Consider the following 13,404-nt stretch of genomic DNA (forward strand, 5'->3'; position numbering starts at 1 on the left):
AATCTTGGAGAAGGCAGGAGCCAGCAGACCTTGAGCATGCACAAGTGCTCAAGGCCCCACACTTGATGTGCATATCTTGTTGGCAGTCGCGGCTCTGGAGGTTTGTTCTTGGAATCCAGAGTGCCGCCTTTGAACAGCCTACGGAATTAAAAAGAGGGAAGCCTTCAAGTATTTGTTTGTTGTATTGATGGTCCTCTCTCTTTCTCCCTTCTGTGCGACAGGTGAGCATATGGGAGGGAGGGGATAGTTTTCAAATCCACCATGTGTGTTTGGCAGCCACATTCTTAACATGGACCATTGCTGCTAGTGCCGAGCCTGAGGAAAAGAGGCATTGAAATGCTAGGAGTGCAATGCAAGTTCTGCAGGGATCCCAAAGTTTGAGTGGGATTAGCAACTGAGATGAGTTCTCGAGAAGCAGAAGCTGGGACCCCTCTTGCTTCGGGCAGTGTGAGAATGGGTGCAAAGGTACATAAATTTTAAGAAAAAAATTAAAAGTTCTATTTCAGATATTTGTGATTTTGAAGACAAAGAATATGGATATAACAATATCAAACAGGAGAAACTGGATTTTTTTTGGGGGGGGGAGTTGTACTGTACATTTCAGGATCATAGAGTTCACTTTTTCAAATTATGATCTTAAAGCAAGATATTAACATTCTGTGATATGCAAAAATTTAAGTCACTGAGATAAAAAGAGTGCTATTGCTGTATTGTACTGCCTGTTCCTGATTTATGATTTAAATTGAAAAGAAAAAAAAGTGAGAGAGACATTGTGAAACTGGATAGAAACATAGAAATAGACGGCAGATAAGGGCCATGGCCCATCTAGTCTGCCCACCCCAATGACCCTCCCCTACCTTTCTCTATGAATAGATCCCACGTGTCTATCCCATTTGGCCTTAAAATCAGACACGCTGCTGGCCTCAATAACCTGAAGTGGAAGACTATTCCAGCGATCAACCACCCTTTCAGTGAAAAAGAATTTCCTGGTGTCCCCGTGCAGTTTCCCGCCCCTGATTTTCCACGGATGCCCCCTTGTTGCCGAGGGACCCTTGAAAAAGAAGATATCTTCTTCCACTTCGATGCGGCCCGTGAGATACTTGAATGTCTCAATCATGTCACCCCTCTCTCTGTGTTCCTCGAGTGAGTACAGCTTCAACTTATCCAGCCGTTCCTCGTACAGGAGATCCTTGAGTCCTGAGACCATCCGGGTGGCCATTCTCTGGACCGACTCCAGTCTCAGCACATCCTTACGGTAATGCGGCCTCCAGAATTGCACACAGTATTCCAGGTGGGGCCTCACCATGGATCTAAACAATGGCATAATGACTTCGGATTACGGCTGACGAAACTCCTGCGTATGCAACCTATGATTTGCCTTGCCTTGGATGAAGCTTGCTCCACTTGATTGGCAGTCTTCATGTTCTCACTGACGATCACCCCTAAGTCTCGTTCTGCTTCAGTTCTTGTTAGGATCTCGCCATTAAGGGTGTAAGTCTTGCATGGATTTTGGCTGCCCAGGTGCATGACTTTGCATTTTTTGGCATTGAAGCTGAGTTGCCAGGACCTAGACCAGCGCTCCAGTAGGAGTAGGTCGTGCATCATGTACTCAGTCATGGAAAGTAAAGATTAGCTGGTACTATGTAAGACTAACTACTGGATATCCTGTCAATTGACCTTTAAATCATGCTTTCAGAAAGGCATAGGACTACCAGTCACTACTCTAAACATTTACAGGGCAGTCTAGAAGGGCCAAGTCAGTCTTTATCTGCCTCCTTTAAAAAAAAACAAAAAAAACTGTTTGTTACAGACTGAATTTAGTGTTTCTTACCCTAAATTAGGAACTGGTTTAGGATTTATTAACTCCATTATTTTCTAATACAACAATGCAGAAAACAGAGCAGTGAAGAGCTAGAGCATCCTGTGACTTCACAGTGGCCCCCACTCCTCACTGGTGAGACTATTCAACATGGATGGCAAGAGAACTCTAAGAAGATCAGCCAATGGAAAGGACTTGTGCTTGATCAGATGGAGGTGAATCTTTCCCTGTACTTAGTAAAGTATGACGGCTTTGACTGCGTGTATGGAATTGAGCTCTTTAAAGATAAGCGAGTGAAAAACCTGCAGATTTTGCCTAGGAGATCAGGTAAGAATTCCATTGAATATTGGTGTCTTTACCAAACTTGCTTTTTATAACAAATAGCCTTGTATGTTGTGGAAAAGGATTGTACAAACCTTGGGAAAATACTAAATTTTGCCAGCATTGCATGTTAGGATATAGAAGTACAGTAGAGTCTTGATATCTAAGGTAGATAGGACTAATAGGTCAGACCCTACACATTGCACTGCATACCTCCCTCTTTAACCCCTTCCAAACAGTAGCAGTCTGTATCTCCTCCCCACCAAACCAACCAAGCATAGGCCCTAGTGGTGAGACTGGGGCAGGGAAAATCCCCAGTCACTCTTGCTTGTGCCAGTGCTGCTTTCAAAATAGTCACTGACCTATGACTTGCAAGACTGCTGCTAGAGTTCATGGCAGCCATTTTGAAAGGGGCACCAGCATTAGGAGGGGGTTAAGCTTGGTTGAGTTAGGTGAGGTGTCTGGGAATAAAAAGGCTGCTGAGTGGTGTAGATTGGGTACAATTAGATTTTTTTTTATTTTTTTTTTTTACTCCATAAAAAACTACAAAGACTAGGGGACACTGAATGAAATTATGGGGAAATACTTTAAAACCAATAGGAAGAAATATTTTATCACTTTGAGAATAATTAAACTCTGGAACGCATTGCCAGAAGATGTGGTAAGAGCAGTTAATGAAGCTGGTTTTAAAAAAAAAAGGTTTTTGGACAAGTTCTTGGAGGAAAAGTCCATAGTATGCTATTGAGACAGACATGGGGGAAGCCACTGCTTGCCCTAAATTGGTAGCATGAATGTTGTTACTATTTGGGGTTTTGCCAGGAACTTGAGATCTGTATCGGCCACCGTGAAAGCGGGATACTGGGTTAGATGAGCATTGGTCTGACCCAGTAAGGCTACCCTTATGTTCTTATGCTGCTGTTTGGGGAGGGGGGGAGGATCTGGAAGGTATGGTTAGTGCCCTGATTGGAGAGAGGGAGTGGACAGAACCTGGATTCCTGATGGTCAGTTAATCCAGAACACCAGATAACTAAAAGTCAGTTAACAGAACTCTACTTGATCCTTCCATAGAAATACAATGGAAGATGGTACACTGCCAAGGATCCTTCACACACATACCTATGTTGCACATTTTGAATAAGTGAAGAGCAACCCGTTGCACTTCAGGCAAAGCCCTGGGGAAGTTGTTCTCTGGACCACACAAATTCTTCTAGTGGAACTTGACTGTGTCTCAAGTTCACACAGTATAGAGCAGAGTTTCTCAACTTCTTCAAGCCAAGTGTAAAACTGATGAAACTGAAGAATAAGGTCCTGTAGCTCTTCCCGGTGAAAAATAAGCACCACCGACGCATCCTTGCTAGCTGGTGTCTCCAAAAAACACGTCTGCGGTATCCAAGTCCTCATCAGGTGAAAACACATCTGCAAACAAAAAATTCTGCGGCCACTTAGGCGAAGACGGGGGGACTGGGCCAGAGCCGATGCCGAGGGGGGCTGAATGGGGGTGGATGTGGAAGGCAAGCCTCCCCCTCCCCATGAAAAACCAGAGAATCCTGGGGAAGAAACAGAACCCCCGGCTGCCTGCAAATAAGCCTTGTACATGGCTAAAACAAAATCAGGGGCAAACCCCCATGGCAGCCAAGAAGGACTCGCTGCCAAAGCAGGAGACACAGGAGAAACCTGTTTTTGTCTCTAAAACAGGGGAAAGGTCACTGAGGCCACAGGTAAGATGGCGGAGCTTCCTGCCATAACCAGCAAAAAACCTGCTGAAAAAAACTCTGAGGCCTGCAGCGGCAAAGAGGCCTGAACAGACTCAGCTGCTAAAGCAGGCAAGCTGGCAGCAGCGAAAAAGTAGTCCTCAGCACTATTGGCGGTAAGGGAAACCTTATTTCCCAGACAGTCATGGCTGGGGAAATCCCTGTGTGGGCGGTAGGGGAAGCCCGAGTTTCCTTACTGCCTGCTGCTGATGAGTAGTACACCCAAAATCGACGATTCCCCTTCGTGGCGGCCAGTGCACTTTGTGCACACGCCGGCCACATCAACTGCACATCTGGAGCACAATGAACACTTTCTCAGCTTAAAAGTGCTCAATGCGAAAACTGCTACAGGGAAAAAGAAAAGTGCCGGTTAGCAATAAAATTCAAATAAACTTAACTGAAGGCTGCCTCAGTACTATTTTTTCAATATAACTTTAATTTACCTTGAACAAATCCCACTGGCTCTTAAACCTATATGCTTTACCTGTATTTGATGGCAAGGCTTACAGCTGAGGCACCTCTAAAATAAAAATTTGGGGAGGTGGGGGAAATGGAGAGAGGCACTCAACCAGTCGAGTGTGGTACTCCCAAGGTCGAACCCCTGAATGAGTCCCCAAGCTCAGTCCGGCACGACAAACAGGGACAAGAAGGCCAATGTAAACAAAATTCAACAGCCCTACACTAAACCAGTTAAAAGACTGCATAGGCTGGAGACTGAGAACAGACTGATTGTACTTGGGACTGCACAGCCCACTTATACCCATTAGTGCTCTGCCAGTCTGGAGGGACAATAAAGAAAAGACACTTTACCAATCCATTTAATTGATTCTCAAATGTCAAATCACAGTCCAAAATAATTCCCAAAAACCTAGATTTTTCTTCTATTGTATGAATTTCTCCAGTACTTGGTACTATTTTCTGACCAATAAACCCACTTGGATTACCAACAAGCTAATTTATCCCCCTTTTACAATAGCGTAGAAGAGGTTTTTAGCGCCAGTTGGTGCTGCTCCAGTGCTCATAGGAACTCTGACTGTCGGAGCATCGCAGAGTATACAGTTCGCTGGCTGGTGCTAAAAACCTCTTCTTTGCTTTTTGTAAAAGGGGGGTGGGTGGGGTGGGTTTTTTGTTCAACTATAAGAAATTATTGGCTGCCCAGTTATCCACTAATATCCCTTTTGAACAAATCTCAAAGCCGCCTCCAGATTATCCAATGCTGGGCTTAAGATAAAAATATCAGCAGCATAAGATAAAATAAAAATGCCTAAATTTGTCAATCAGCCAAAGAGCTCATATACAAATTAAAAAGCAAAGGAGACACAGATGACCCTTGAGGAACACCACAATTTGCACTCTAATTCGGTCCGCCTGGCCTTTTTATGTGGCCTGCGGCAATGCTCCCGAAGTTCCCCTTCTCAGCCCAGCATGTCCTCCCTCCCGCACCGGTCCGACATTGTGGTCACGTCGGAAAGTCTCAGCAGTGTTGTCCGTGGTTCCTCCTCCTGTCTTCCGTCTGCCGCAGTCCACCCAGGCGGAAACAGGAAGTTGCGCATCATTGGAGACAGACCATGGCAGGCGAAAAGCAGGAGGGGGAGCCACATATAACACTGCCGAATTGCTGAGGCCGGCAGACTCTTCGGCTTGGTGGCAACATCGGATTGGCGCTGGAGGGAAAGACACGCTGGGCTGTGAGGAGACAGGGATTGGCGCTGGAGGGAAAGGCAAGCTGGGCTGTGAGGAAAGTGAGATGAAGGGAGAGAGGTTGGACCTGGGGTAGTGTGGAGGACGAGGGAACAAGATACTTGAAGGGAGAACTGTTGGGAAGAGAAAGGGAGAAATGGTGGCTCTGGGGGCAGAGAAGGGAGGCAGGCATACAGGGGGAGAGATAGGATGGGGGCAGTTGGGAAGAGAAAGGGAAAGAAGTTGGATCTAGAGATGGAAGGGAGAGGGAGATGCAGCATCTCTTTTTTATTTTTCCTTCCATCTCATAAGAACATAAGAATTGCCTCTGTCGGGTCAGACCGGAGGTCCATCGTGCCCGGCAGTCCGCTCACGCGGTGGCCCCTCAGGTCCAGGACCTGATAGTGCTCCTATCCTAAAACTTACATACGCTTTTCGCTTTTGTCCTGTAGAGTAACCTTCTATCTATACCCTGCAATCCCCTTCGCATCCAGGAAGTCATCCAGTCCCTTTTTGAAACCCAGTATTGTACTCTGTCATTGTTCAGCATCAAGGGGGGGGAGGGAAGAAGAACAGAAAAGAGAGGGAGCAAAATGTTGGACCAAAAGGAGAGATAGAAGGAAATAGGAGGTTGGGAAATGGGAGAGCTACAGAATAAGAGAAGATGGAAAATTGATAGGTAGCTGAAAATTTAAAGGAGAAGGATGAGAAAGAGGGCGAGATTTGAGAGGACAGAGGTAGAAAAGAAAAAAGGAGAAAAGTTGAAAGGGAAAAATCAATATGTTGGAGACAGGGACTGGAGCAAGAGAGAAAAGGAGAAAAAAAAAATGGATAGCAGACACTGGAAAGAGAATTAGAAGATAGACAAAATCCGAAAGAGAAACTGGGACTAAAAGCAAAATGACCAGACAACAAAAAGTAGAAAAAATAATTTTATTTTCTATTTTGTGATTACAATATGTCAAATTTGAAATGTGTATCCTGCCAGAACTGGTGTTAGACAGCAAGTATAAATTAGGACCTAAAAAAGAGAAAAATCTTTTTTTTATTTTGTAGCTGGTGTGGGATTGGAGAGATTGTATCCCTATACTTCTACTAAGACTAACCCCCTCCTTTGCTGGCACACATTGTGGGTTTTGCCGCTGGCGGCAGCAGCGATTGATCCAACGCTCACAGAAGTCCTGTGATCGTCGGAGCCACCACCGGCGCTGGGGCCCACGCTGTGCATCAGCAAAGGAGGGGATAAGTATCTTAATAAAAAATCCGGCCCATGACTTAGCCTGTGTTTTAGATCTCGGTCCCTTATGTGATTTGAGTTTGAAGCTCCTGTTCTAAACCATAGGATTATTTCCCTTTACTTGCATGGATTGCAGAAGAGAACCATTCCAGGTTTTCCACTCCTCTAGGGTACTTCACAGACCAGCTTAGCTCCACCCCCAGTCTTTCTCTTCTGCATGGCTGCAAGTGTTAGAGTTCTGCTCTCCCACATTTATTATTTTTCATTCAGTGAAGTTAGTTCCCATTCGCATTTCAAGCAATTTTAACAGGCTGCTTGTTTGAGAATTCACAGACTTCGGTCTGTACTTGACAGGCCGATCCCTTAGGGGTACCTGTTAGCCAGTCTGCTTAGTCTTCCTTGGAGTTCAGGGCCATCCCTGACCTAATTTCACTTCCTGTTAAACGGGGGGTAGAGTGCAGACTATGTAGTGCACTTAGGGGCTCAGCAGTGTTCTGCAGCGCGCTGTCTGCGTTATTGCACCTCCGCCTGTCCAGAAGCGCATCCGGTGGTCTGCAGGGGGTGGAGGCATAGTCAGACAGGGATGTTTGACTAGCAGCTTGACGTTCAGCTTGAAATATGAATTTCCAGCAGTGTGGCAATGAATTCTAGACCAGCCAGTGCAAAGGCTGGGGGAAAAAAAGCAGGCTGTCTGTGTGTCTCTCTATAACTGTGATTTGGAGCTCAGAAGCTCCAAAATCGATCTTTTAAACAGTAATTGAGAGGGGTTTTGAAGGTTTCCTAGTGTTCCTTTGTTTCCCCATCTGAAATTTATTTTTGTAATTTTAAAAAGTTTTATGTGTGGTTTTTTTTTGGCGTGATTTTGAAGTAAATTCAGGTCTGTCGGCCATTTTGAATTTTTGATGAGCTTTTTTCAAACTTTCCCTGCTTCTGTAAAATTCAAAATTTTGCCAGGAAAACTGCTGGAAAAGTCTCCTTGTGTGGATTCTTGCCAAATTTTGGAAAAATTGCTGCATTTAAAGTATTTTTGCGCTGCAGTCAGGGGTGGGGGGCGGTAACTACTGGTTCAGCCTCCTTCACAGAAGCAGGTGATTTCACACTCAGCTAGCCCATTGGGGTGGCCACATTTCTTTTTGTGGCTTGGTTCTGCGGCTTTGTTTGTCTGCCATGAGACAGATTTTCAAATTAACAAAAATGGGGTTCTAGGATGACTTATACTTCCTTTAGTACAATTTTTCTTTCGCACCTACAGTGCTTTAAATTATAAATAATTAAATTTATTGGCACACTTATTTTGGATCTATAGAAAGTAACTTAATTTAAAGATAGAACTTTTTTTTCTCCATAGTGGCACAACAGTATGATTGTCCCCCGAAGAAGGCTTTTCATTAGCTGAAACGCTCTGAATACAATGTGAGCGTCGGGCAGTTCATGGTCCTCCAACGTTGGCTCTGGCTGGAAAGCCATGAAGATAAGTGTTGTTGCTCTTGTATAAAGTATACATTTAGAATAATAATATATATATATATATATACTGATTAAGCTTAACAATTTTAAATTATATTCCCCAATTAGTTAGTTGGTTCTTGAATCATCTCATTAATAAACATTTTTAACAATATTTCAATAAATTTATAAAGAAATAAACTAATTTATAGGCAGGAAAGAGGTTTTGAAGTAGATGATTACACCATATGCTTTCAGAATGAAGACTTGAAATAACATCTAGGTTATAAGAGGTCTCTTTACTGAGAATTATGCATATTTATGATACTTCAACCTCATTATAGTCTGGAGATAAGTTCTATCTTTAAATTAAGTTACTTTCTATAGATCCAAAATAAGTGTGCCAATAAATGTAATTATTTATAATTTAAAGCACTGTAGGTGCGAGAGAAAAATTGTACTAAAGGAAGTATAAGTCATCCTAGACCCCCATTTTTGTTAATTTGCAATAAATCCTGAAGGGCATAGAGAAGGTAGACAGGGACAGATTCTTCAGACTGAGGGGAACCACATATACAAGGGGGCACTCGGAGAAATTGAAAGGGGACAGGTTTAGAGCAAATGCTAGGAAGTTCTTTTTTACTCAGAGGGTGGTGGACACGTTGAACGCGCTTCCGGAGGTTGTGATAGGCCAGAGCACACTACAGGGGTTCAAGGAGGGCCTGGATAGGTTCCTAAAGGATAAGGGGATTGAGGGGTACAGATAGAAGTAGAGGTAGGTTTTAGAAATAGTCAGGAACACTTCACAGGTCATAGGCCTGATGGGCCGCCGCAGGAGCGGGCCGCTGGGCACGATGGACCTCTTGTCTGACCCAGTGGAGGCAACTTCTTATGTTCTTATCAGAGTGTGGGTTGGATAGTTTACAAATTTGATCTGTGTGACGGATCTTCCGCAGCCTAAAAAGCCTTTATGCCTCAGGGTCCAAATGCCTTCTTGGAGTTCTTGAAATTTTGAAATTTTTATGGTCCAAGTTTCCATCAAGGGGTCTGGCTGCTGGATGTTCAGGTGTTGCCCCTCCGCCATCACACAGTGCCAGTATTTCTTCAGGGACGGCTGTTTCACAGTCTATGCAGGAGACTACAGCAGCGGATCCAGACCTCGCTGATCATTTGTTCCCCAGATTGGAGGATCTGGCTTGAGATACTGGGTCCATGGATTCCTTAGGGGCTCCTGATCCTGGAGAAGACCTGACTGTGATGTGTTTGTTTAAAGTTGCAGTACTCCCTGACTTGAGGAATTGGGCTTGGATGGCAAGCCCCTTCCTTCCTTTTCTTCCAATTTCACACCCAGTCTGCCATTTTTCCCTGGCATCTGGATTTGAGTGTTTTAGTCACAGAACAGTTTGACTCTCCAGAAGGTCCCTTGCAGAATGCTCGGGTCATGTCTCATTTGTATCCTCTGGCTCAGGAGTGTAAGCAGCTGCTAGGACAACCCAAGGTGGATTCCTTTTGTGGCCCGGTGCACTTCGCTATCTAGTGACGGGGGTGTTGTGTTAAAGATATGCAGGATCACTGGGTGGATGTGATCCTCAGGACACTTTTTGAGAGAGCAAATTTAGGTGTCGAAGCTACTGTGGCTATGTCATTTGTGACCCACACTTGTTTGGCTCGGCTGCTCGAGACTGAGGCAGTAGCTCCTCCTCAGCTTCTTATGGCTGGGACGGACTACTTGGTGGATGGCTTATATGACCATGTGAGGGTAATGGCAAAGGTCTCAGCCTATTCGATATTGGCCCGCCGAATGCTCTGGGTTCGGCTGTGGGCTGGAGATTCCACCTCCAAGGCAACTCTGGCTCATCAGCCTTTTAAGGGGCAGTTATTGTTTGGCATAGGATTGATGATTTCATGGATACTATGATGGACCGACACCCTAAGTCTCTGCCGGATAGGCGGGCCAGCCCTAAGGGCACTTGTTCTACTTTTTGTGGCACCAAAAACAATTTTCCCCCTCTCATTGCAGACATCTTCACAGAACTTCAGAGGTCGATATGCGGACTACAGACATTCCCAGCCTGCTGCTGCCCATTCTACCAGACCTGCCAGCAAAAGATAGGGGGTCGGCTATTGGAGTTTTCTGCCTGCCTGGATGCGCATTAACACAGATCAGTGATTATTGGAAATTATTCGATTGGGATATAAGCTGGAATTCGACCAACCTCTGTCCAATTGGTTCGTGACCTCTCCTGCAGGGGGTCAGGAAAAAGCACGCAGAGTCCAAGCTACAGTTTAGCGCTTGCTGGATATTCGAGCAATAGAGCCAGTGACAAGCTCTTTGGATCTTACAGAGGCGTACCTGCATATCCCCATATTTCCAGCTCACCACAAGTTTCTGAGGTTTCATATGCTGGTCAGCATTATCGATTTCAGCTCTGATGATGGTAGTCGCAGCTCATCTGAGGACGATGGGGTTGCAAGTAGAGAATGACACGGTGGCGGTTTACCCGCGGCCACCGCATTTTAGCCGCGGGTCACCCGCCGAAAACGGGGAAGAAAACTAGCAGTCGCTGCGGCGACGGGGACAAGGCCATTCACCGCCCGCGGGGCGGTGAATGGGTCTTGTCCCCGCAGTGAGGCATGAAGGATCGCGCGGTCCCCGCAGCTCACACCCGCCTGCCCAATCGATTCTAGTGTTTAGCCAGCTCTCTCCCTTCTCCTCACCTTAGTTTGTAGATTTTCTTTTTCGGCGACCCGCACGCTATCAGAGAGCCACGCACCCGTCGCTGCTCAGTTTCGATCTTCTGCTCTGACGCAACCGGAAACAGGAAGTTGCAGCAGAGCAGAAGATTGAACACTGAGCAGCCGCGCGTGTGCGGCTCTTTGGGAAAGCGTGCAGGTCGCTGAAAAAGAAAGCCTGCAAACTAAGGTGAGGAGAAGGGAGAGAGCTGGCTAATCACTACGATCGATTGGGCAGGCGGGTGGGGGCTGCGAGGACCGTGCGATCACCCGTGTTCCCGGCTCAAACTGTAAGGAGGGAGTGAAAGGGAAAAGGATTCTGGGCCAAGGGGATGAAAACGGAAAGAAAAACCCACAGCAGGAAAGAAAGGGAAGGACAGGCAGGTGAGCCAGATGCTAGAAGCAGGGGGGGGGGAAGAAAGAGGGAAAAAAGCTAGATGGGGTTAAAAAGAAGAGACACACTGGTATGGAAGAGGAAGATAGGGGAAATCTGGACACAGGAAGGTAACAGAATGAGGGGAAATTATGTGCATGGGGCATAGGGACAGAGACATAAAGGGGACATGCCATGGGGATGGTATATGGACACAGGGGGGGCAATGGCAGATACATAGGGGAGATATTAGAAATGGGGAAAATAGGAGCACAGAAGCGAGATGGTTTGTGGGGATGGGACAGGGATCGAGCTCGCAGGCTCCAGTGGCTTGCACAAATTACATTGTAACGTGCCATGAAAATAAGAGGGAGGAAGGTAGATAGATAGGCCACGCGAGAGGAGCTGAAGGGTAGTAGAAAGGAACAGATGGTAAAGGAGGGAGGGAAGGGTGGTGGTGGAAAGGAATAGGACAGACATTGAAGGAGGGTGGAAAGGAACAGACCCTGAAGGGAAATGTGGAAGACAGAATGGGAAGAAGACAGATGCCAGACTATGAGGGAGCGGAGGGAAGAAGATGGGTGCTAGACCAATTTGGGGGGGGTGAAGGGAGAGGCACAGTAACAGCAAATGGAAGACGCAGAGAGAAGACACACAGTGGATGGAAGGAATTCAATGAGAAGATGTGGAAAGCAGAAACCAGACAACAAAGGTAGAAAAAAAAATTATATTTATTTATTTATTTTTTGCTTTAGGATAAAATAGTATATTAGTTGTGTTGATAAAAATTTATAAACAAAGCCCTGCCAGCTGAACATCTCTTTCTCTAGTTCAGCAGCAGGAACTTTGATTTATAAGAAAGGAATAAGCTAAATATTACAGTACTAAGGCTTATATGGATGCAGCGGGGACGGTGACGGGGCGGTGAATGGGATGGCAGTGGCGGTGACGGGGCGGTGAAAGGGATGACGGTGACGGGGCGGTGAAGGAAACGGCGGTGACGGGGCGGTGCAGAGGATGGTGGGCCGGTGACGGGGACAGATTTTTTCCCCGTGTCATTCTCTAGTTGCAAGTTCACCTGTATCTGGTTAACTAGTTGATCAGAGCGTCCTCTTTGGACAAGGGGATTTTTACGGTGGTAAAGTGCTCCAGGTACTGGAATCCTTGGGCTGGATCTTCAACTTCCGGAAGAACCACCAGTTGCCCACGTGGTCCCTGGAATACCTGGGAATTCTGTTCGATATTGCAGAGGGTTATGTTTACTTGCCCAAACCTCGCAGATGAAAGCTGTATTTGCAGATTTCAGCTCTGTTAAAGAGGTAGGCTCTGTCAGCGTAGGACTACTTACAGGTGTTGGGCTCCATGGTAACTGTGCTGGATGTCCCCTGGGCGAGGGCACACATGCGTCTGCTTCAACGTGCCTTGCTTTCTCGGTGGGCGCCACACTAGAATGCCTTGGAGATGCTTCTGCCATGGACATTGGAGGCTAGAACAAGCATGGCCTGGTGACTTCGCCTGCAATCACTCAGCAAGGGCGTCCAGTTACAGATTGCCTCCTGAACTGTTATAACCATGGATGCCAGCCTTCTAGCCTGGGGGGCTCACTGAGATTGTTGTCCCCTTCAGAGCTAATGGACCCCGCCACAGAGGAAGTGGTCCATCAACAGGCTGGTGCTACGGGCTAGCCCTGAGAGCGTTGTAGAATCGTCTGGAGGGGCATGCTGTTCGAGTTTTTTTACAACAATGCGACGGCAGTGGCAAATGCCAATAGACAAGGTGGAACCAGGAGCTCTCCTCTGGCTAAGGAGGCTCAGCTTCTGTTCATTAGGCGGAATGTCATCTCTAGGCGCTGACTGCGTCCCATGTAGCTGGAGTGGACAATGTTCAAGTGGACTTTCCTAAGTCGTCAGAGTCTGGATCCCGGCAAATGGACCCTGTCACCTCTGGCATTTCAGCAGATTGTGCGACGTTGGGGACAACTCCACCTTGATCTTATGTCCACAGCAAACAACAGGAACGCGCTGCTCTTCAGCTGCAGATTTGA

At 46.3% G+C, this 13,404-nt stretch overlaps 2 protein-coding genes across 6 annotated transcripts in view; one reads left to right on the forward strand and one right to left on the reverse strand.

Annotated features, from left to right (window-relative positions):
* LOC117366210 (survival of motor neuron protein-like) overlaps nucleotides 1-13,404 on the reverse strand; it is a 72,541-nt gene that overhangs the window by 54,196 nt on the left and 4,941 nt on the right. The window lies entirely within an intron of this gene.
* Nucleotides 1-13,404, forward strand: part of LOC117366212 (spindlin-W-like) — a 53,490-nt gene that overhangs the window by 19,098 nt on the left and 20,988 nt on the right. The window contains exon 2 of the mRNA XM_033957448.1: nucleotides 1,893-2,146. Coding sequence (XP_033813339.1) covers nucleotides 1,893-2,146 — 254 coding nt within the window. The remainder of the gene's footprint in view (nucleotides 1-1,892; nucleotides 2,147-13,404) is intronic.

The sequence above is a fragment of the Geotrypetes seraphini genome, chromosome 8, assembly GCF_902459505.1.
Source record: "Geotrypetes seraphini chromosome 8, aGeoSer1.1, whole genome shotgun sequence".
Lineage (NCBI taxonomy): Eukaryota > Metazoa > Chordata > Amphibia > Gymnophiona > Dermophiidae > Geotrypetes > Geotrypetes seraphini.